At 43.0% G+C, this 25,789-nt stretch overlaps 2 gene segments (V, D, J or C); both read right to left on the bottom strand.

Moving 5' to 3' along the window:
* Positions 1–14,875: 14,875 nt before the first annotated feature.
* LOC129407039 (immunoglobulin lambda variable 6-57-like) lies at positions 14,876–15,402 on the bottom strand. The segment is given in 2 exon segments: positions 14,876–15,234; positions 15,344–15,402. Coding segments are annotated over 2 exon segments (405 nt in total).
* A 3,727-nt stretch (positions 15,403–19,129) lies between these two features.
* Positions 19,130–25,789, bottom strand: LOC101557187 (immunoglobulin lambda variable 6-57-like). The segment is given in 4 exon segments: positions 19,130–19,293; positions 21,258–21,372; positions 25,283–25,617; positions 25,727–25,789. Coding segments are annotated over 4 exon segments (660 nt in total).

Below are 25,789 nucleotides of genomic sequence, written 5' to 3'. Positions count from 1 at the left end.
TAACAGCTCTAGTCCAGTGGTCATATCTAAATCACATTACATGTCTGGCCAATCTGATTATCGATGCCTTGGCAAACAAGAGAGCATACCAAATTCTTGATCGGCAACAGAGGGCGGAACTCTGGATTTCTTCTCTCACTTGAGATTCCAAGCATAACTCTTTTGATTCCTCTTTGGGATACCCGAATAGCGTTCTCATCTAGTTTTCATCTGGCCCAGGTCTCTGAAGCATATGTTAGGGCAGGAAGAATGGTGGAGTTGAAAAGATGTGCCTAGAGCCAGAAATTCTTTGGTCTGTTAACCACTTCTTTGAAGCTCTTGAAGGCATTCCATTCTGTTCTCTTACTCCTGTGCAGTCAGGTGCCAGGTCATTTGTCATGTTGAATTCTCGACCAAGATATACAGAACTGCTGCATTTGGAGATGTCCATCCACTGAGGGCAAATCAAACATCAGGAATTAGTCCATTTCTCATGAACATTGTCTTCATGAGATTCAGCTGCAGTCCAACCCACAGGATTCCATGGCATTTTTAAAAGCTCTGAAAATTCAAGCAGCAGCCATAGTACCTGCCTCAGTTCTGTGTAACATGGTCCCAATGGCTCCTCCTGACCATGAAGAGAGTTTCATCTGCGCACACAGGACTGAAATGAAAGCTTGGTAGCATTAGATCCTGCCCAAGGATGGGATCCTTTCATTCAGCTTCTCTCTTACAACCCACAGCGCCCCCTACAGACCAGAGTTCATCTTGAAGGTTCTGCAAGGACTTGAGCCAACTGACTTTACTGCTGCTGTACTAAAGTGCTTGAAAACTTGTGTGCTTGCGTGAGTATCAAAGTTTAATGTTACATCCCACCAGAAAAAAAAAATCAAAAGAAATTATAACACATGGCATAGTTTTGTAGTTGTTTTCATGCAACATTTCTGAGTAGGACAGGTTTTCTACAACTTCCTCGTCTTTCTGTGTCCCTATGATAAGCCCAATTGTGTCCAACCACACAGTCAGCCTTGGCCTCAGACTGCAGCCAGAGAGGAGCAGAAGCCTGCACTGGGCGAGTGATCTCTGAATCTAGAGAAGCAAGGAAGATCTCCTCAAGCCCAGTGCTTGTTTGGGTTCGTGTGGCAGAGGGGAAGATGCCAGGGAGGGATCTCTCTGACTTCTTCTGGTACCAGTATCCACCAACAGTGAACTCATTGCTCAGAGTGCAGGTGAGGCTGCTGCTGCCAAAGTTAAGGAGAGAGACTGAGGGTGGGTGGCTGGGTCAGCACAGGCTGGGAGAGGAAACCTGCAAACTCAGACAGTTGATGGAGCAGGGGCATCTGTTATCTCGCAGATCTGGTTTGTGGCTGTTACAGACCACAGGTCTTCCACCATGCATGCCAAATCCTCACCAATCAGTGAAATGAGAGAGAGAGAGAAAGAGCATGAGGAAGGGAGGAATCCAGGCAGTGGTGCACACAGACCTCTTTTCTCAATGACAAGCTTACCAGGCAAAAAAGTTTTCACCCAAATACTTCATAGTCCTCCAGGGTCAGTGAAGCTTGGCTCACACCCAGACTCAAGAAAATAAACATTTGCTTCACCTCTTTGAGTGCCCAGGGTGGAAGCACCTGCTGAGACCACATTAGGGCTCTGCTCAGAGGAGTTGGTCAGTCCCAAGAAGACACAGCTGCTGCATCTCATCAGTAAGCACAGAGCTCACTGATGAGGGGTGTTCGACATTGTTTTATAGTAACTATACTAGTGGCACTGAAGACATGTTGGTTTGCTTTATTTTACATAAAATGTGGTTCCATGGATAATTTGATGAATAATTTTAAATACAATGATATATGCATATATATTTAAATGATGTCAGTTCTACTTGTAAGATATTGTAGGTTTCTCTAAAATGCCAGATATTTGTTTGGGACTAGAACGATAGTATCTTGGGTAGGGCATTTGCCTTGCATCAAGTTGTCACGAACATTCCACAGGTTCCTGAGCGTTGTCAGAAGGAATTTCTGAATGCAGATCCAAAAACAAGCCCTATGCATCACTGGGTATGACCTAAAACAAACCAATGAATAAATTAGTAAATCAATCAATAAAATGTCAGATATTTGAGTGAGAAAGTTAGCCTCTGGGGTCATTCTTTATGGGTTGATACTGATACAAACCACTGTGCCTGCAAGAGGCTTGTGCAACTATTATGCTGGAAAATGGTGCTGACCCCAGTGTTGCAGACAACAGTGGTGAAACGGTTCTTCATTAGGCTTCCCTGGATCCAATCACATATATAGAAGCAAAGTTTCTTTCTTATAATGTAGGCTATAGCTTCATGGGAGACAGCTCTCCCAAACTGGCTGTGGGGGATGGAAGGGGAGTGAAACAACAGTCAGAAATATTAGCAAATGTTGGGGAAAATGCAGAGAAATTGGAAAGCTCATACATTGAAGGTAAACAAGTCAGACAGTGCAACTTCTAGAAATATGCATCAGACTGCTCTGACCATCTAGGATGTTTTCAAATTGCTTTGAAAAGCAATTTCAAAGCAATTTTCAAATTGCTTTGAAAACATCCTATCTTATCCTCTTGGTATAGGATAACATGGGGTTTGTCCTTTTAGCCCTGCCATAGGGAACTTAGGTTACCTTAAAGCAATGTCCTTTCTGTATGGACACAGGAAGACAGTTAATATTATGCTTTGTAACTTGGGAGCTGATTGACTCCAATAATATTTACTCCCGGGCATCTGCTTTCTCCACTCAGTTGCCCTTAGTTCCTAGCACCCCATAAATAGGGTCACAACAAGGGACGGAATGGACCCAGGGCAAGCTGTGAGCTACCCTGGCATCGAAATGGGCCAGGCCAAAGCGCCACAATACTCAACTATAAGTTGCGAGCATGGTCATAGACAAATGCTGTCATGATCCAAAAGTAACGAAGAGACTAGGACCCTGCTGGGGTTAGGAAGACTAACCTGGCCTGAGGACTGGTCTGAAATATATAGTGAATGTCCTCAGGAAGAACCAAACTTGAAGTCTGATATATCTCTTACTGTGCTCATACACAATAACATTGCTAGAATTAGAAGTAAATTTACTATAACTATTTAAGTAGATTACTAGCTCACACGCTGACAGACCCTTGTTTGAACCCATGCTTGAGCAGATTTGGAGTAATCTCCTTAGATGAGATTTTGATAATCTCCCTGAGAAATGGTCTTGCCTTTCTTTGTTGATTTGTTGATGTTCAACCCACCTTTGTGTTACTGCCTTATGTGATTGCTATATTAAACTAAGACTGTAACAGAACAAGGGAAGAGACTGAGAGACTGAAAGAGGGAGATGACACAAGAGAAGACACAGAAGACACATGGGAAGACACAGAAGCAAAGGAGACAACGCAGACAGAAGAAGACACAGAAGCAGAGATAGAGAGAGGTCGGAAGAGACCAGAGGAGAGACTATGGAGACAGAGACAGAGAGACAGACAGAAGAGAGCACAGCAGCACACACAGAAGCAGAGCACAAGGAGGAGCTATCCCGATCTGTCCATACACAGCAGCTCAAGAACATCAAATGTGAGCAGAGCGTGCAAGAGAGAACTGCCCCGAGCGCTGGCGAACAACACAACACGACCCATCTCCGCATCTCCCGCTCTCGCTCGCGCGCCCCTTTATATTTTTTACACCTTGGGATGAAAACTTACATTGAAACTAACAAAAACTAGTAAGCCAATACTTCTGCAGCTCTTTGCAAGAGATCAGCAGATTATCAAATAGCCCAAATGAGCACGTCAACTGAACAAATAAACAACACATGGTATTCATACAGTGGAATAAAATTTAGCAAAATTCTTGGATATTTACTATGCTTAGTCCAAGGTATGAGCTGGAAAAGACAAATACTATACCAATTTGCCCAACTGTGACATATAATCCAAAATAGGGAACAAAGTAACAGGAGAACAAATCTTTAGATTTTGAAAATTGTTGGTGCCAAATCACACTGTTAGGATGAGCCCCTGGAAACTGACTGACACACGGGCATGAACACGGGGACCCATGAAAATCAGCAAGATATGAGTCATGTGTCCAGACTGGTTTTAAAAGGATTCAACATCACTTCCTTTGGCAGCCCATTAGGTCAAACTCCTAGCAGAACAAAGCAAGTTTCCCTTTCTCAAAGACCCCTAACCCAGCTTGGCTCGGGGATACAGACATTCTCTTATATCTTTTTGATTCCCCAGGTTCAGAACTCTAACCCATGGAGCCTGGTTTTGCATTCCCCTCATGAGTTTGTTGACTATTTAGATTATAGTTTCAATAGGACAAAATATTCCCTGATGTTTTATTGTCCTTCCTATAAACTCCATTTCCCCGCTAATGGTTTCTCTGTATTGAGTGCATTAGATGTGTGTATGTAGGGTGGTACATAAAAAGATCTGAGGGGTGCTTCTCTATGCTTTTCCAGGCCACAGCAAGTAAAAGCCTCTCCAGCAAATCTCACTTCTCTCGAGTTTCTTATCGCAGCAAACCTACCGAAAGAATATTCACACAACAGAAAATACTTTGGGGATAACTGAGGGAAAGGGGTATTAGGGTGGAACAGGGTGGAAGTGACTGATGAGATGGAGGAGAATGGAAATTAAGTTTGAGGAGGCAGATATATACAGTCTATACTGAAGGTGATATGAAGCCACAGCCCTGAAACTTTTGCAGGATGTAAACCAATGTGAACTCAGTAGCAGAATAAACAATTGTGCCAGGCTCCTTCTCCCAACAGTGCTATTCAATATAGTACAGGAAGTTCTTGCCATAGGTGTTAGGCTAGAAAAGATATCAAGGGTATCGGATAGGAGAAGAACAATTTAAGCTATCACTATTTGCCAAAGACATGATACTATATTTAGAACAGCCTAAAGACACTACAATGAAAAAGCTCCTAGAAACAATAGGTTTGTATACCAAAGTGGCAAGTTGCAAAATCAACACCCAAAACTCCATGGATTTCTTATATACAAATCATGAAGAAGAACAAAGAAATATGAAAAAATCCCATTCACAATGCTGCTTCAGAAAATCAAGTATCTAGGAATCAGCTTAACTAAAGAGGTGAAGGACCTGTACTAAGAAAATTTAAAAACACTATTTCAAGAAATAAAAGAGAACTCTAGGAAATGGAAACACATCCCCTGCTCATGCATTGGGAGGATTAACATTATCAAAATAGCAGTACTCTCCAAAGCATTATACAGATTTCCTATGGTCCTTATAAGGACACACATCATGATCTTCAAAGAAATAGACAAAATATGTATAAAATTCACATGGAACATTAAACCCACACCAATAGCTAAAGCAATCCTTGGGGAAAAGAAGTTGGGTGGCTTCACCTTCCCCAACACCAAACTGTATTAAATGCAGTAGTAATTAAGACAGTGGGGTATTGGACTTACAGCAAACCACAGATCAATGGAACAGAGTTGAATACTCTGTCACAGACACTCAAGTATATGATCACTTAATCTTTGAAAAAGAAGCAAGAAAAGTGAAGTAGAACAAGAAAACTTTCTTCAACAAGTGGTACTGTGAAAGCTGAACCGATACCTGCAAAGAAATGAACTCTCACCTCTGTCTAACACCAAGCACAAAAGTCAGATCAAAGTGGATTAAAGACCTCAATATCAGACCTGAATCCATAAGGTACATGGAGGAAAATGTAGGCAGAACCCACCATGACATTGAATTGAAAGGCATCTTCAAGGATGAAAAAGCACTGACCAAGCAAGTAGAAACAACATAAACAAATGGGACTACATTAAATTAGAAGCTTCTGCACCTCAAAAGAAACAGTGACCAGAATACAGAGAGAGCCCACAGAATGGGAAAGGGTAATTACCCAATACCCATCAGTTAAGGAGTTGATATCCAGGATATACAAGACACTGGGAGAACTTTACAAGAGAAGCACTTCCAACCCCATCAAAAAATGGGGAGAAGAAATAAACAGAGACTTCCTCAAAAAATAAATGCAAATGATCAAAAGGCCTTTGAAAAAAATGCTCAACATCGCTAATCATCAGGGAGATGAAAATCAAAAGAACAATGAGATATCATCTCTCACCAAAGAGACTGGCACACATCAAAAAGAACAAGAAAAATCAGTGTTGGCACAGATATGGGGAGATAGGGACACTGTTTCATTGTTGGTGGGAATGCTGACTGGTCTTTCCTTTCTGGAAAACAATATGAACATTCCTTCAAAAACTAGAATTTGAGCTTCCATGTGACCCAGACATACCACTTCTGGAAATATATCAGGAAGTGGGGAGGAGGAAGAGCACAGTAGAAATGACATCTGCACCTGTATGTTCATTGCAGCACTGTTCACAATAGGCAGAATCTGGAAAAAACCCAAGTGCCCGAGAACAGAAAACTGGTTAAAGAAACTTAGGTACATATACACAATAAACTACTATGCAGCTGTTAGAAAGATGAAGTCATGAAATTTGCTTATAAGTGAATTGATATGGAGGATAACATGCTATCTGAAATGAGTCAGAAAGAGAGAGACAGACATAGAATGACTGCACTGTTTTGTGGAAAATAAATGAATATAATAAGAGACTAACATAACAAGTAGACATAATGGCAACTTAAGATTGATCCACAATTTGAAGCCAGCCTCATGAGATGAGGGAGAAGGCAGCTGGGTTGGAGAAGGGATCACAAAATCATTGACGGTTAGAGGGATCACTCGGAATGGGGGGTGTATGGTGAAAGAAGTAAACATAATAGCCTCTCATTATCTCTATTGTAAACCATAATGCCCAAAAGTAGAGAGAGAGTATGGGGGAAATTGTCTGCCATAGAGGAAGGGAGAGGGGTATAATGGAGACAGGGATATTGAGGACATTGAAGGTGGAAAATACACTGGTGGAGGGATGTATGTTCAATCATTGTATGACTGAAAATCAAACATGAAAGCTTTCTTACAGTATCTCAGGGTGATTCACTAAAAAGAAAATTTGAAAAAAAAAACTCCTCCATACCATATAATGCATGGGCCTAGAAATATTATGTAATAAAAATGTAAAGAAAATAAAGGATGTGCAAAGTACCACAAGTAATTTGGATCCTATGTGTGTCAAATATCCAGAACAGAAAAAGCATAAGGTTTGAACATGGACTAGTGATTGCTCTGGAGTGAGCAGGGTGGAGTAGCATGAGAATAATCACTGATGGGTTTGAAATTTCTTTCTAGAATGATAAAAATGTTATAAAATTAGATTTTGCTGTTGACTATGCAAGACCGTCAATTCATGAAGCACAAATTTGTACTGAGCACTAAAGGGTGTTTACACATGATTAGTAACAGGTTACATCATGGCATAGCAATTAAACAGACACAGTCCGAGTAGCAGGACCAATCATTGACCATGTTCAGTGGGTCTTTACTTAGACTCCTACCCAGACAGTGCAGTGTCCACAACTCTGTTTCCGGTATGACACAGGCTGATCTGTGGGGGATCACTTAGACCAGGGCTGGGTTTCTGTCTCATTTCCCCTTGAATCTGAAGCACTGTGGCACCGTTGATACTTTCGTCCCATGAACCACAGTAATAATCAGCCTCATCCTCAGACTGCAGGCCTGAGATGGTTAGAGAGGCCTTGTTTCCAGATTGAGAACCTGTGAACCGATCTGGGATCCCTGTGGGTCTAGTACTTCCATATATCACTAGCTTGGGAGCAGCATCAGGAATCTGCTGGTACCAGCCTGTATTATAGTAACCAACATTGTTGCTGTTTCCAGTGCAGGTGAGGGTGACTGTCTGTCCCACAGACCCTGACACCGATACCTCCTGCATCAGTCCAGTCTGCGCCCAGGACCCTGGAATGGAGCAATGGAGACACAGGTGAGACAGTTACTAGTCACAGCCTATTCGCAAACCAAAGAAAGCATTTTACACCATCACTGCTAGTCAACCCTGGTCATGGTCTCCTACATAATCACTTCCCCAAGTTTACACTGTCAGTCACCTGGGTACTGAGCTAGCACGAAGAGGAGCAGGACAGGAGGCCAGGCCATTGCAGAGACACCCTGGACTCTGATCTGGAAATCACAAGGGAGACAACTGCACAAAGTCCCTCTTATCTTCCCCTGAGGGCAGAGCAGAAGGAGCCCTTTATGCAAATCAGCCCCTTCCCCACCTGCCCCTGGGCCTACATTTGGTGAAAGCTGAGTTGGAGGGGGAGCAGGGGCAGCCTCCAGGGTGCCTGAAGTCACAGTTTCTAATCCCCAGGGAGTGCAGAGTCCCAGGTGACAGTTTCAGAGCTCAGTTCCCCCAGCAGGCTCAGGGACAAGCCCACAGCACCACCTACTGAATCAGATGTAGATCAACCGCAGAGATCAGACAATGTGCCAGCACCATCACAACTGTCAGCTGTCCTCAGATTAAGCTTCTCCTAAACTGAATCTTAACAGCAGGTTCTGATGTTCCAGAACAACCATATTCAGTTTTATTATGCTCATAGGGTATGAGCTATAAAGATCAAAATCTGAGTGCCATGTGAAGTGTTATGCCTAAAACTTTCTGAAGGAAAAGGTATCAGCTTGATGAAGGCACTCAGCTTCATGGTACCTCCTCAACAGTCCCCTGAACCTAATGAGAATGGGGGTGGCTGGTCCAATGAATAGATTTCAGGTTGTCTCCTGGAGGGCTGCCCTCTCCTGGAATGAACTCCTTCTCACAAGTTACTTGACTTTTAGGTCAAGCAGGGACACTTGAAACAAAAGAGTCAGCAGCTGTCAAGGGAACACAGTTAATAATAGTTTCACAGTCTCCATAGAGACTGAACATGTGCATAATCCGAATACCATATTTATTACTAAAATCATTCCCTCACTACACCAGGAACTATATCATCCATCCCCTTCAACCCCATGCCATTGCCACCAACTCAATCTTTCTCCCATTATATTGCCTTCTAACTTTTACTTATAATTTGCTGAGTATCTTAATTTATATGAGACAGAGAGCATTCTGTGTCCACCTTCTTCCATTTCACTTCACTCAACAGGATATCCACTATTCCATCTATGTTTTGCAGGCTGAAAATTGTATGATTTTGACCTTTGTTAGAACTGCATAGGTGTCCATTTTGTATGTATACTACAATTTTCTTAATACATTCCTCAAAATTGGGAATTTGAGATGATCTCACACACTGACTATTTCACTGAGAGTGACAATAAACACTGGTGTGCATATATATCCTTTGGGAATAATGTCTCTATGTTTTGCAGGTAGATGCCAAGAAGTGGTATCATAGAATCATATGGTAGTTCTATTCCTATTCTTTGATAGATCTCCATAGAGACTGAACTAGATGACATTCCCACCAGGAGTAGATGATAATTCTTTTATCACCACAACTCTTCAACATTGGCTTTTTCTGAGAATTTAGATATAAATGTAGCAGTTTTTTAAACATTGCATTTTCAGACAACAAACTGAGTGGGACAAGATTTTCCTATTTTTCCTCATCTTCCCATGTCCCTATGATAGACCAAATTGTGTCCACCCCATAAGCATACTCGGCCTTATCCTTAGGCTGCATTCATAAATGAGCAGAAGCCCTGCATTGGTCAAAGCATCATTGAATCCAAGAAGCAACTGATACAACCTGGACTGTAGTGCTTGTTGGAGTATCTGTGGTTGTGTAGGAGATACCAGAGAAGGGTCTCTGGTTTCTGTTGGTACCAATACATGGAGCTGCCACAAACAGAGAAGCCTCTGCTCAGGGTGCAGAATAGCCTGATGCCCCTAATGGTACTGAGAGGAACAGAGGATGGGTGGGTGGCTAAGCAAGCAAAGGCTGGGAGAGAAAACCTGTAAACTGGCAGGTGATGGGGAAGAGTCCAACGTTATTTTTCAAGATCAGAATTTTGGGATAATTCAGATGGAGGGTCTTTTCTATCACCCCAACCCCTGATCCATCTGTTTAGTGAATGAGAGAGAAGCCAGAACATGGGTCCAGGCCATGATGCATGAGGCCCTGATCCCTGATCAGTCAGGGCTGGTCTGACCCAGCCTCCCTTTCTTCTCTCCTCTTTTCCCAATCACAAGCTCACCAGGCAAATGAATTTCTACGCAGTGACTTCCCACGTCCTCCCTGAGCCCTGGTGCTAGAGCTCAGCTCACACCCTGACTCAGGAGGACAGAGATTTGCTTCACTCTTAGGGAAGGCCCAGGGAGGAAGCACCTGCTGAGAGCACACTCTGACTCTGCTCAGGGGAGTCTGTCAGACACAGGAGGTCACAGCAGATGCATCTCCTCAGTGAGCACAGAGCCCAGCCTCCAACAGTGGCTTCTTTGGGGTTTGGAGTGTGCTCTTCAAATTATAATTTTTATTCATTTGTCATTGGTTTTATATTCTCATGGTGCATCTGAGACCCCTCTTTGTGAGTATAATTCTCATTTCTCCCACATACAAAAAGCTCTTTGAATATTCCACTTTTCTTCTTTCTGCTAACCAACATAGTTTTCTCTGCATCTACGACTTAATTTTGATATATTTGTCTAGCTATTTTCCTACTTTACTTTCTTCAGTATTTCAGGCTCCAAATACCAATGAAACTGTATAATGATTATTTTACACTTCTTTATCTCATTTAGCATAATCAATGCAAGTTATCCCCAAAGCAAAATTACATCAGCTTTAATACAGCGTTCCATATATGCATATATAAGCATGTGTATTTGTGGAATGTTATACATGTGCCATAGCTTCTAAGTCTAAGATTTAAGGAGAGGGAGGTTGTACCACACCGGGGCTGTCCTCAAAGCTTATTATTGGCTCTGTAATGAGAAATTATTCCCAGCAGTCTTATACTTTCTCCCTGGGGCTGGAGCAATAACACAGTGGATAGGGCATTTGCCTTGCACAAGGACGACCCTGATTCAATTCCCAGCATCCCATATGGTCCTCTGAGCACAGCCAGGGGTGATTCCTTAGTGCAGAGCCCTTGTACATTGCCAGGTTTCACCCATGAAGCAAAAAAATAATTAAATAAATAAACTTTCTCCACTATACAGTGTCTTCATCCCCTTTCTCTGTGTTCTAGCAATAGGCATATATTTCCACTGAGTCTATGCTATAACTTGTGAACAGGGTGCTGTGAACATAAGAGGGCAACTGTCCCTTCAGTTTAGCAGCCTGCTTGACCATGTGGCATTTTCTTTTGTACTTTTTTTTTTTAATTTATTTATTTTTAATTAGAGAATCACCGTAAGGGTACAGTTACAGATTTATACACTTTTTTGCTTATACTTCCCTCATACAAAGTTCGGGAACCCATCCCTTCACCAGTGCCCATTCTCCACCACCCGTAAACCCAGTGTCCCTCCCACCCTCCCCAATCCCATCTCCCCCCCACCCCACCCTGCCACTGTGGCAGGGCATTCCCTTCTGTTTTCTCTCTCTAATTAGCTGTTGTGGTTTGCAATAAAGGTGTTGACTGGCCACTGTGCTCAGTCTCTAGCCCTCATTCAGCCCGCAACTCCCTTCCCCCACATGGCCTTCGACTACAATGTAGTTGGTGATCGCTTCTCTGAGTTGACCTTTCCCCGGAACGTGAGGCCAGCCTCGAAGCCATGGAGTCAACCTCCTGGTACTTATTTCTACAGTTCTTGGGTGTTAGTCTCCCACTCTGTTATTCTATATACCATAGATGAGTGCAATCTTTCTATGTCTGTCTCTCTCTTTCTGACTCATTTCACTCAGCATGAAACTTTTCATGCCCATCCACTTAACTACAAAATTCTTGACCTCCTTTTTTCTAACAGCTGCATAGTATTCCATTGTATAGATGTACCAAAGTTTCCTCAACCAGTCATCCGTTCTGGGGCATTCGGGTTTTTTCCAGATTCTGGCTATTGTAAACAGTGCTGCGATGAACATACATGTGCAGATGTTGTTTCGATTGTACTTTTTTGCCTCTCTGGGATATATTCCCAGCAGTGGTATTGCTGGGTCAAATGGGAATTCAATATCTAATTTTTTGAGAATCGTCCAAATTGTTTTCCAGAAGGGCTGAACCAGTCGGCATTCCCACCAGCAGTGAAGAAGGGTCCCTTTCTCCCCACATCCTCTCCAACAGCGGTTGCTTTTGTTCTTTTGGATGTGTGCTAGTCTCTGTGGTGTGAGGTGGTATCTCATGGTTGTTTTGATCTGCATCTCTCTGATGATTAGTGATGCAGAGCACTTTTTCATGTGCCTTTTGGCCATTCGTATTTCTTCCTTGGTAAAGTTTCTGTTCATTTCTTCGCCCATTTGTACGTTTGTAACAAACCTTTTTAGGGTCCATCAGTACCCAGCGTACCTACACCAATCCCACCACCTGTGTCAAATTCCCTCCACCAATGTTCCCAGTTTCCCTTCCCCAAACCCAGCCTGCCTCCTTAACAAGCACATTTTTAAGATTCATTATTGCACATTGGGCCCCATGGTTACAACATTGTTCCCCAGGTCTTACATGTATACATACACAATACCTGTATATAATCAATTTTTCCCAAAAAACTGCCCCTGCCCCCACCTCTGTTCCCTTCCCTACTTTTCAACCGCTCCATTTCTCTCCTTCTTTGACTTTTTCATTACTATAATCTAGGGCCAAGGTTTTGCTCAACTTCATAATTTGCTCTCTGTATCATGTTCTTCTATATACCAAAGATAAGTGAGATTTTTTGGCATAGTACCTCCTTCTTCTGATTTAATTCACTTAATATGATATCATCCACCTCCATCTGTGTTTCAGGAAAATGCATGAGTTCATCATTCATTGCAACTGCAAAGAATGCCACTCTGTATCTATACCACAACTTTATTATTTATTCATTTGTCATTGAACATCTGAGTTAATTCCATATCCTAGCTATTGTACAAAGTGCTGCAGTGAATAATAGGAGTTCTGCTCATATATCCTTACAAATGGATGTTTTTGTGTCTTGGAGATAGAGATTTTTTGTGGGTGCGGCGTAGATACTAGCAACCAGTTGACTAACTGGCAGTTAATATTACTTGTTTGATAAATCTCAAACTTATAAGAGAAAATCCCATAAGTTTTCCATAGAAAGTGGACACAGCTGACATTCCTAAATTCATGAGTGAGGATTCTTTTGTACCACATCATGCCAACAGCTGTTATTTCCAGACATATATACATATGCCTGTAAATATACATATAATATGCTCGCAGCTGTGAGGTAACACATCATTATCATTTTTTTAAATTTTATTTTATTGAACCACCATGTGGAAAATTACAATGCTTTCAGGCTTAAGTCGTAGTCATACAATGCTGAAAAAACCATCCCTTCACTAGTGCCCATATCCCACCACCGAAGACAAAAAAAAACAAACAAACCACAGTACACCTCCCATCCGCCCACCCTAGCACCTCCCTGCCTTGTAACTGATAATTTTCACTTTACTTTCTATTTACTTTGGTTACATTCAATATTTCAACACAAACCTCACCATTATTATTAGGAGCACCCCACTAGAGTCAGACCTATTGTGAAGAGAAATGAGGTCCTGCAGCCGCTCGGTTTTGTATTTCTGTACTTTGACAACTAAGTCCAGGGAGATTTCTTCCGGATATTCGGTAATTGCAAGCTTGTAAACCCCATCTGTGGTCGTCATAATATGGCGGGCCCATGCCCTTCACCCCCGGGAAGGGACAGGCGAGAGAGAGAAATACCTTTCCCCTCCTGGGCGGGCATGGGGTCGCAGCTTAGTTCTCTGGCAGGAAATAATCTGCTAGGAGCAGTCCATGTTGTAGTTGGTTCAGCGGGGTCTGGATTCATGCGGGTGCAGCTGTGGAGGAGCCACACAAGCGTGCGGCCCCCGGGGTCACATCTCGGCAGCGGTGGGATCATTATCATTTTTATTTGTGTTTCTCTAACTAAGGAATATTTTTACATTATTATTGGTCAACTCTATGTCTTCTTTGTGGGTGTGTCTATCTCTTCTCTCCATTTTTTTTTTAATTTTTTATTTTTTTGCTTTTTGGGTCACACCTGGCGATGCACAGGGGTCACTCCTGGCTCATGCACTCAGGAATCACCCCTGACGGTGCTCAGGGGACGATATGGGATGCTGGGATTCGAACCCGGGTTAGTCGCGTGCAAGGCAAACGTCCTACCCGCTGTGCTATCGCTCCAGCCCCTCTCCATTTTATAATGGGGTTATTGACTGGTTTTTGTTCACTAGTTGGTGAGTACTTTAAAGATTTTGATTGTTAGTTCTTTGTGTGGAGTATTATTTATAAATATATCCTCACAGTCAGTTGTATGTCACATTATTTTAAATTTGCCAGGCGAAAAGTATCTAAATTCATATAGTTGCACATGCTTATTTTGTACAGTGGAATCAGTCCATTGGAGACCTCTTAGAGAAACATAAATCCTTTGATAGCTGCATCTTTCCTACAGATTACCTGCACTTAGCTGAAATGCTTCCTTTGCCTTCTGCTCACTGAATCATCTTTACATAAAGAAGAAATTCTCTGAATTACTTAGATGATGCTACAATGGTTGTTGGAAAGGATAAGAGACATTATTTAAGATAACAAAGTAGAAGGGTGTAGTTCTGCTGTTTTGTTTTGTTTCTGTTTACCTGTTTGTTTTACTATTTTGCAGAAATAAAACACAGGACCTTGCCATGGAAGGCATGCATTCTACAACTGACTGAAATCCCAATCAAGAGTTAGGTATATTGAAAATAAAACAGAGAGAACAGTGCACAGATGATTGAAACTTGAGAATACAAGCAGAAGACTGGAGAGCAGTCACCTGACAGAGCTGAGTTGATGAGAAGGGGAATTTAGGGCAGTTTTAGTCTCACTTCCCCATAGGTCTGGAGCACTGGGTGACTATAGCCGCTACTATCATCGGACTGACAGTAATAGTCCGCCTCGTCCTCAGGCTGCACACCAGCGATGGTCAGGTGGGCAGCATTAGAGGCACTCTCAATGGACCCAGAAAACCTATCAGGGACCCCAGAGGGCCTTTTATTGTCATTATAGATCACGTTTGTGGGGGCACTCCCAGGGCGCTGCTGGTACCAGTGCACATAGTAGGAACTGATATCTCCACTGCTGCGGGTACAGGAGATGGTGACCTTCTCCCCTGGAGACCCCGACACAGAGGGGATCTGAGTCAGCACAAACTGGGCCCAAGTCCCTGAAAGGAAAGAAGAGGGAGATCAATGAGACAGAAAGATACAGTTCCCAGGGAGGAGGGAGAGGTCATCATCCTATTGCCACCCCTGCAAATCCCCAGCAGGCACTACCTGTGCAGGAGGCCAGGAAGGTGAGGAGCAGCAGAGTCCGGGCCATGCTGAAGACACCCCCACACTTTATGTCCAGGACTTGGCAGTCACACTCTGTCTAGGAGACCTTTATAGGGCCTCCTAATCCACAGGGTGGGAGGTTTTCATGCAAACCTTCCCCTCTCAGGAAGCCTTGCAAGCCCCTCCTTAAAATTCCCCTAAGCTCAAAGTGAGTAAAGAGAGACTAGAGCAGGGGGAAGGATTTCTCTCCAGCAGGACAGGGTGACATCTGCTGGGCAAGAGATTCAAGACCACAGAGCACCGCCCCCTGGTGGACACAGGAGAAATTTCTCCCCTGGGCCAATGCTGTCCTGAGCTCCACTCTGCCCAATCACAGCCCTCAGTTTCCAGATCATAACCAAGATTCTCTGCACTGCACTTAATCTCACTTTGCATTTTATACTTCCTGACTATAAAAATTGACCATGACAATGTGAGTTATTCTCTGGAATATCATAAGGTGAATGAGCTGAATTGAAGGAAAGGTAGTGGTATCATCACTGAATTTAACTCCAAGGTAAGCTGGAGCAACTAACTTTCCACACTAGCAGAAACAAAGTTTATGTGCACCGAATGTATAATCTATGATGCACCAAGAAACATTATGAAGACTGAATGAAATGGAGCATAATTTCTAATATTGTTGAATTACATTGGCTACCATTTATTATAGATTTTTAGAAGGAAACTAGGTAAAGGTCTAACGGTTGGCTTGGTTATCAGTTCAGCATGAATCTAGGGGCTGACTTTCCTGTAACTGCACTAGTAACCCTGAGTTCTATCTCTGACTTCTCTAGGCTAAATGTCCAGTTTGACTAATTGCGGGTGTAATGGTGCCTCAGAGGAGCCAGTGATGATTAATGGGGAGACATTGCACTGAGTACTTACACCTGCCTGGTAAGGGGCAGGTTCAGAGCTGAGCACATGGCAATCAAATGCATATGCCCAGCATGTCTAAAACAGGCTGATCAGTGACAATGACACAGGCCACATGGTTTCATATCAGGAAGTCATTTGATTTATCCACACCATACAAATTAGACAATATCATAACCTACTTACACAGATGCAATTTTTATCTTAGTGCACATCTGGAGCCATCAATGAGAGGTGTTTGAGAAAGTTTTTGATGACCAGAAAGGTCAGGCAGAAGGTGTCTGGGAGGCTCAGCTTGAGCAACTGTGTAAGCACAACAGTATTGGAAGAGGGGAGGAACCTCCCAGAGGACCTCAGAATGCAGAGCAGAGCAATGGGCCTGTTTTTGTCTTGATTGCCCATTTGTCTGCAACACTGTGAAAGAATCTGACTTATCATAACATAGAGCAAAGTAACAGTAATAGTCTTTCTTTTTTCCTATTTTGGGTCTATTTAACATTTATATGTTTGTTATAAAAATAATTATTTTTATCACCATGAATCAGCATGAGGTACAGTTACAAACTTATGAACTTTTGTGTTTACATTTCAGTCATACAGTGATGGTTTACCCATCCCTCCACCAGTGCCCATTCTCCTCCACCAGTGTTCCCAATATCCCTCCCACCACCCCCACCATATCCCCCACACCCCACCCTGCCTCTGCCTTTGTTCTCCCTCCTTTTGGGTGTTGTATAAATAATTATTATTTTATAAATAAATAGTCAGCCTCATCCTTAGGCAGCAGCCCAGAGATTAGCATTATCCTGGCATTAGCCACAAAATCTTAGGATCCCGAGAGCCAGCTGGGGACCTCAGAGCCTGGCCCCTGTCTGAGTAAGTGGTAGTTCAGCAGATACTAACAAGTGCTTCCTGCTTTGACTGGTGTCAGATGATCCGGCAGTCAACAACACTGAAGCCAAGAGACACTGTACATGAGACACTGACAGTTGTCCCAGGAGGTGCAGAGAGGGAGGGCAGCTGAGTCAGCACCAGCTGGGAGAGGGAACCTGAAAGCACAGACACAGGAGGGTGCTAGACAGGGACCTGGGTTGTGCATATTGAGACTCAGAGCCAGAGAGTTGGACACTGGCTGTGAGCATACTCTGGTTCTCTGCGAACCATCCCTACCTGTACAGTCACTGAGGAGCACCAGGAGGGCAGGAATCCAGGCCATGCTGCACACAGGCCCTCAGAGACCCTGGGCTGAGGCTGGGCTGACACAGGTATCTCTTATCTCCATCAGGGCCATCAAAGAGGCGCTGTTCATGAAAATTTCAATCCATATTGGAAATCTCTGCTTCACCTGAGGACCAGCTGAGATCTGCACTTGTTTTTCTTTTTCTTTCTGTCTTTCTTTCCTTCCAATTTTGTGTATATTTAACATTTCTAAAATTATTTTAGGCATTTTTATTTACAATATAGATAATGGGAAGGTGTCAGACAAAAGCTCATTCCAACATTGCACTTCTGGAAGGGTCTCAGTTTCCTTCCCTCCATTACATCTCCATGTCTCCCCACAAATCTTATACTATAACCCCATCCCTTAATGATGATATGCTTATTGTTAAAGAACATTTCTCAGTTTCTGATGCCTTTAGTGTTTGTTGTGTCATTACTAAGTTATATAATTGATGTACCTGATATACTTTGAATACCTCATGTGAGTGATCATAATGTTCAGTCCCTCTCAGGGGAAGTCCAAGGTACTCTTGGACAGAGGGGGTAGATGTTGAGTCTCAGATTTATAATGGGACTGACTGAGGAGGAAAAGCTGCTGAAACGTAACAGTGACCTGGGCAGGAGAGACAGCACAGGCAGAGACAACACAGCTGCTGTGTTCCCTATCAACAAAATAGCACCAGACAGAGCCCAGGTTGTTGGGTGGGACTGGAGGAATGTTCACAAGGAGTACTGCTCCCTGAAAACTGTATTGAAGGTCCACAGCTCCCCCAGCTGCCCATGGTCAAATTTTAGTCTCATTAGAAATGTGTCAGATACCTTAATCCATAAGGTGCATGGAGGAAAACATAGACAAAACTATCCATAGATACAGTCTATACTGAAAGGAGGAGTGAATTCACACCCCTAAAACTTTTGCAGGTTGTAAACCAGTGTTCAGTAGCAAAATTCAGTAGCAGAATAAATTATTGTCAAATGTCATGCATGGACCTAGAGATACTATGTAATAAACATTTAAACAAAATAAAATAAAGAAGGTACAAAGTACTACAATTTTATGGATCCTATCCATGTTAAATATCCAGAGCAGAAAAATGCATGAGGTTTCAACATGGAATAGTGATTGCTTGCAGTGAGTAATTTGGGGTAAGATGAGAAGAATCACTGATGGGTTTGAACTTTCTTTCCAGAATGATGGAAATGTTATAAAATTAGATTTTGGTGTTGATTATGCAAGACTGTCCATTCATAATGTACAATTGAATTGGTCACTGCAAGTGTTTTAATACATGAAATATAGTAGGTTACATCTCAGCATACTTATTGAATACACCCAGTCTTAGAAGGAGGAGCCATCATTGGTCCTGTTCAGTGGGTCTGTGCTCAGAGTCACACTCAGACAGTGGGGTCTCCCAGCTCTGTTTCCTGTTTGGCACAGGCTGACACAGAGGGATCACTTAGACCAGGGCTGGGCGTTTGTCTCATTATCCCTTGTATCTGAAGCACTGTGACACTATTGATACTGTTGTTCCATGAAGCACAAGAACAATCAGCCTCATCCACAGGCGGCATGCCAGAGATGGTCAGAGAGGCCTCGTTTCCAGATTGAGAACCTGTGAACCTGTCTGGGATCCCTGTAGATCTAGAATTTCAAAACATCACAGCTTTGGGGGTAGCATCAGGAAACTGCTGGTACCAGTCTGCACCATAGTAATCGACATTGATGCTGTTTCCAGTGCAGGAGACGGTGACTGTCTGTCCCACAGACCGTGACACTGACACTTCCTGCCTCAGTCCAGTCTGTGCCCAGGAGCCTGGAATGGAGCAATGGACACACAGAGGTGAGATAGTTACTAGTCACAGCCTGTTCTCAAAACAAAGCATTTTCCCATCACCACAGCCAGTCAACCCTGATCATGGTCTCCTACATAATCACTTCCTCAAGTTCACACTGTCAGTCACCTGGGTACTGAGCTAGCAGGAAGAGGAGCAGGACAGGAGGCCAGGCCATTGCAGAGACAGCCTGGACTCTGATCTGGAGCTCACAAGGGAGACAACAGCACAAAGTCCCTCTAATCTTCCCCAGGTGGGAGAGCAGAAAGGAGCCCTTTATGCAAATCACCCCTTCCCCTCTGTCCCTGGGCCTACATTTGGTGAAAGCTGAGTTGGAGGGGGAGCTGGGGCAGCCTCCAGGGTTCTAGAGATCACAGTTTCTAATCCTCAGGGAGTGCAGAGACCCTGGTGACAGTTTCAGAGCTGAGTTCCCCCAGCAGGCTCAGGGACAAGCCCACAGCGCCACCTACTGAATCAGATGTAGATCATCCACAGAGACCATCCAATGTGCCAGCACCATCACAACTGTCAGCTGTCCTCAGATTAAGCTTCTCCTAAACTGAATCTTAACAGCAGGTTCTGAAGTTCCAGAACAACCGTATTCAGTTTTAATATGCTCATAGGGTATGAGCTATAAAGATCAAAATCTGAGTGCCATGTGAAGTGTTATGCCTAAAACATTCTGAGGGAAAAGGTATCAGCTTGATGAAGGCACTCAGCTTCATGGTACCTCCTCAACAGTCCCCTGAACCTAATGAGAACTGGGGGTGGCTGGTCCAATGAATAGATTTCAGATTGTCTCCTGGAGTGGTGCCCTCTCCTGGAATGAACTCCTTCTCACAAGTTACTTGACTTTTAGGTCAAGCAGGGACACTTGACACAAAAGAGTCAGCAGCTGTCCAGGGAACACAGTAGGCCAAGTCCGAGTCCATCTCTTGGTACCTGATATCTCAGGACGATTTAGACTCACTGAAGAGCCACAATGTGTTTCCATTGTAAGCCTGTTTACCCCTTCCCTTTTATTGTAGTTGTCTTTTTGCAGTAACTGGGAGGCTCATTCTTTGTCATAATACTAACTTTTGAGTGTGTCAATTATCACAAAAAATGAAAACTATGTCTTGACCAAAACATTTAGAATTAGACAACTGTATTTATTTTGACTGAGAAACTCTGTTTTACAATGCTGTTAATAATAGTTTCACATATGCATAATCCCAATACCATATTCATTACTAAAATCATTCTCTCACTACACCAGGAACAATATCATCCATCCCCTTCAACCCCATGCCATTGCCACCAACTCAATCGTTCTTCCATTATATTGCCTTCAAACTTTTACTTCTAATTTGTTGAGTATCTTTAATTTAGACAGATGAGACAGAGAGCATTATGTGTCTACCTTCTTCCATTTGACTTCACTCAGCATGATATCCTCTAGTTCCATCTATGTTTTGCAGGCTGAAAATTGTATGATTTTGACCTTTGTTAGAACTGCATAGTAGTCCATTTTGTATGTATACTACAATTTTCTTAATCCATTCCCGCAAAATAGGGAATTTGAGATGTTTTCACACACTGACTATTTCACTGAGAGTAACAATAAACACTGGTGTGCATATATCCTTTGGGATAAATGTCTCTGTGTTTTGCAGATAGATGCCAAGAAGAGGTATCATCAGATCATATGGTAGTTCTATTCCTATTCTTTGAAATATCTCCATAGAGACTGAACTAGATGACATTCCCACCAGGAGTACATGATAATTCTTTTATCACCACAATTCTTCAACACTGGCTTTTTCTGGGAATTTAGATGTAAATGTAGCAGTTTTTTAAACATTGCATTTTCAGACAACAAACTGAGAGGGACAAGATTTTCCTATTTTTCCTCATCTTCCCATGTCCCCATGATAGACCAAATTGTGTCCGCCCATAAGCATACTCAGCCTTATCCTTAGGCTGCATTCATCGATGAGCAGAAACCCTGCATTGGTCAAAGCATCATTGAATCCAAGAAGCAACTGGGACAACCTGGACTGTAGTGCTTGTTGGGGTATCTGTGGTTGTGTAGGAGATACCAGAGAAGGGTCTCTGGTTTCTGTTGGTACCAACACATGCAGCTGCCACCAACAGAGAAGCCTCTGCTCAGGGTGCAGAATAGCCTGATGCCCCTAATGGTACTGAGAGGAACAGAGGGTGGGTGGGTGGCTAAGCAAGCACAGACTGGGAGAGAAAACCTGTAAATTGGCAGGTGATGGGGGAGAGTCCAACGTTATTGCTCAAGACCAAGTTTTGGGATAATTCATTCTGGAGGGTCTTCTCTATCACCCCAAAACCTGATCCATCCATGCAGTGAATGAGAGAGAAGCCAGAACATGGGTCCAGGCCATGATGCACAGAGGCCCTGATCCCTGATCAGTCAGGGCTGGTCTGACCCAGCTGACCTTTCTTCTCTCCTCTCTTCCCAATCACAAGCTCACCAGGCAAATGAATTTCTACCCAGCGACTTCCCACATCCTCCCTGAGCCCTGGTGCTAGAGCTCAGCTCACACCCAGACTCAGGAGGACAGAGATTTGCTTCACTCTTAGGGAAGGCCCAGGGAGGAAGCACCTGCTGGGAGCACACTCTGACTCTGCTCAGGGGAGTTTGTCAGACACAGGAGGTCCCAGCGGATGCATCTCCTCAGTGAGCACAGAGCCCAGCTTCCAACAGTGGCTTCTTTGGGGTTTGGAGTGTGCTCTTCAAATTATAATTTTTATTCATTTGTCATTGGTTTTATATTCTCATGGTGCATCTGAGACCCCTCTTTGTGAGTATAATTCTCATCTCTCCCACATACAAAAAGCTCTTTGAATATTCCACTTTTCTTCTTTCTGCTAACCAACATAGTTTTCTCTGCATCTACGACTTAATTTTGATATATTTGTCTAGCTATTTTCCTACTTTACTTTCTTCAGTAATTCAGGCTCCAAATACCAATGAAACTGTATAATGATTATTTTACACTTCTTTATCTCATTTAGCAGAATCAATGCAAGTTATCCCCAAAGCAAAATTACATCAGCTTTAATAACAGCGTTCCATATATGCATATATAAGCATGTGTATTTGTGGAATGTTATACATGTGCCATAGCTTCTAATCTAAGATTTAAGGAGAGGGAGGTTGTACCACACCGGGCTGTCCTCAAAGCTTATTATTGGCTCTGTAATGAGAAATTATTCCCAGCAGTCTTATACTTTCTCCCTGGGGCTGGAGCAATAGCACAGTGGATAGGGCATTTGCCTTGCACAAGGACGACCCTGATTCAATTCCCATCATCCCATATGGTCCTCTGAGCACAGCCAGAGGTGATTCCTTACTGCAGAGCCCTTGTACATTGCCAGGTGTCACCCATGAAGCAAAAATATAAATAAATAAAGAATCTTTCTCCACTCTACAGTGTCTTCATCCCCTTACTCTGTGTTCTAGCAATAGGCATATATTTCCACTGAGTCTATGCTATAACTTGAGAACAGGGTGCGTGAACATAAGAGGGCAACTGTCCCTTCAGTTTAGCAGCCTGCTTGACCATGTGGCATTTTCCTTTGTACTTTTGTAACAAACCTTTTTCGGGTCCTTCAGTACCCAGCGTACCTACACCAATTCCACCACCTGTGTCAAATTCCCTCCACCAATGTTCCCAGTTTCCCTTCCCCAAACCCAGCCTGCCTCCTTAACAAGCACATTTTTAAGATTCATTATTGCACATTGGGCCCCATGGTTACAACATTGTTCCCCGGGTCTTACATGTATACATATACAATACCTGTATATAATCAATTTTTCCAAAAAACTGCCCCTGCCCCCACCTCTGTTCCCTTCCCTAGTTTTCAACCGCTCCATTTATCTCCTTCTTTGACTTTTTCATTACTATAATCTAGGACCAAGGTTTTGCTCAACTTCATAATTTGCTCTCTGTATCATGTTCTTCTATATACCAAAGATAAGTGAGACTTTTTGGCATAGTACCTCCTTCTTCTGATTTAATTAACTTAATATGATATCATCCACCTCCATCTGTGTTTCAGGAAAATGCATGAGTTCATCATTCATTCAAACTGCAAAGAATGCCACTCTGTTTCTATACCACAACTTTATTATTTATTCATTTATCGTTGAACATCTGAGTTAATTCCATATCCTAGCTATTGTACAAAGTGCTGCAGTGAATAATAGGAGTTCTGCTCATATATCCTTACAAATGGATGTTTTCGTGTCTTGGAGATAGAGATTTTTTGTGGGTGCGGCGTAGATACTAGCAACCAGTTGACTAACTGGCAGCTAATATTACTTGTTTGATAAATCTCAAAATTATAAGAGAAAATCCCATAAGTTTTCCATAGAAAGTGGACACAGCTGACATTCCTAAATTCATGAGTGAGGATTCTTTTGTACCACATCATGCCAACAGCTGTTATTTCCAGACATACATACATATGCCTGTAAATATACATATAATATGCTCGCAGCTGTGAGGTAACACATCATTTTCATTTTTTTAAATTTTATTTTATTGAACCACCATGTGGAAAATTACAATGCTTTCAGGCTTAAGTTGTAGTCAGACAATGCTGAAAAAACCATCCCTTTCACCAGTGCCCATATCCCACCACCGAAGACAAAAAAAAAAAGCAAAAAACCACAGTACACCTCCCATCCCGCCCACCCCCGCACCCCCCCGCCTTGTAACTGATAAATTTCACTTTACTTTCTATTTACTTTGGTTACATTCAATATTTCAACACAAACCTCACCATTATTATTAGGAGCACCCCACTAGAGTCAGACCGATTGTGAAGAGAAATGAGGTCCTGCGGCTGCGCGGTTTTGTATTTCTGTACTTTGACAACTAAGTCCAGGGAGATTTCTTCCAGATATTCGATCATTACAAGCTTGTAAACCCCATCTGTGGTCGTCATAATATGGCGGGCCCACGCCCTTCATCCCTGAGAAGGGACAGGCAAGAGAGAGAAATACCTTTCCCCTCCCTGGCGGGCATGGGGTCGAAGCTTAGTTCTCTGGCAGGAAATAATCTGCTAGGAGCAGTCCATGTTGTAGTTGGTTCAGCGGGGTCTGGATTCATGCGGGTGCAGCTGCGGAGGAGCCACACACGCGTGCAGCCCCCGGGGTCACATCTCGGCAGCGGTGGGATCATTATCATTTTTATTTGTGATTCTCTAACTAAGGAATATTTTTACATTATTATTGGTGATCTCTATGTCTCTTTGTGGGTGTGTCTATCTCTTCTCTCCATTTTATAATGGGGTTATTGACTGGTTTTTGTTCACTGGTTGGTGAGTACTTTAAAGATTTTGATTGTTAGTTCTTTGTGTGGAGTATTATTTATAAATATATTCTCACAGTCAGTTGTATGTCATATTATTTTAAATTTGCCAGGCAAAAAGTATCTAAATTCATATAGTTGCACATGCTTATTTTGTACAGTGGAATCAAACCATTGGAGACCTCTTAGAGAAACATAAATCCTTTGATAGCTAACTCATTCCTATAGATTACCTACATTTAGCTGAAATGCTTCCTTTGCCTTCTGCTCACGGAATCATATTTACATAAAGAAGAAATTCTCTGAATTACTTAGATGATGCTACAATGGTTGTTGGAAAGGATAAGAGACATTATTTAAGATAACAAGGTAGAAGTGTGTAGTTCTGCTGTTTTGTTTTGTTTCTGTTTGCCTGTTTGTTTTACTATTTTCCAGGGATAAAGCACAGGACCTTGCCATGGAAGGCATGCATTCTACAACTGGCTGATATCCCAATCAAGAGTTAGGTATATTGAAAATAAAACAGAGAGAACAGTGCACAGACGATTGAAAGTTGAGAGTACAAGCAGAAGAAGGAAGAGCAGCCACCTGACAGAGCTGAGTTGATGAGAAGGGGAATATAGGGCAGTTTTTGTCTCACTTCCCCATAGGTCTGGAGCACTGGGTAACTATAGCTGCTATCAGACGACTGACAATAATAGTCCGCCTCGTCCTCAGGCTGCACACCAGTGATGGTCAGGTGGGCAGCATTAGAGGCACTGTCAATGGACCCAGAAAACCTATCAGGGACCCCAGAGGGTCTTTGATTGTCTTTATAGATCACATTTGTGGGGGCACTCCCAGGGCGCTGCTGGTACCAGTGCACCCATTTAGACCCGATGTCTCCACTGCTGCGGGTACAGGAGATGGTGACCTTCTCCCCTGGAGACCTCGACACAGAGGGGATCTGACTCAGCACAAACTGGGCCCAAGTCCCTGAAAGGAAAGAAGAGGGAGATCAATGAGACAGAAAGATACAGTTCGCAGGGAGGAGGGAGAGGTCATCATCCTATTGCCACCCCTGCAAATCCCCAGCAGGCACTACCTGTGCAGGAGGCCAGGAAGGTGAGGAGCAGCAGAGTCCGGGCCATGCTGAAGACACTGCCAC

Source organism: Sorex araneus, chromosome 9 (genome assembly GCF_027595985.1).
Source record: "Sorex araneus isolate mSorAra2 chromosome 9, mSorAra2.pri, whole genome shotgun sequence".
NCBI classification, from domain to species: domain Eukaryota; kingdom Metazoa; phylum Chordata; class Mammalia; order Eulipotyphla; family Soricidae; genus Sorex; species Sorex araneus.
This window is presented reverse-complemented; position numbering and strand designations above follow the sequence as displayed.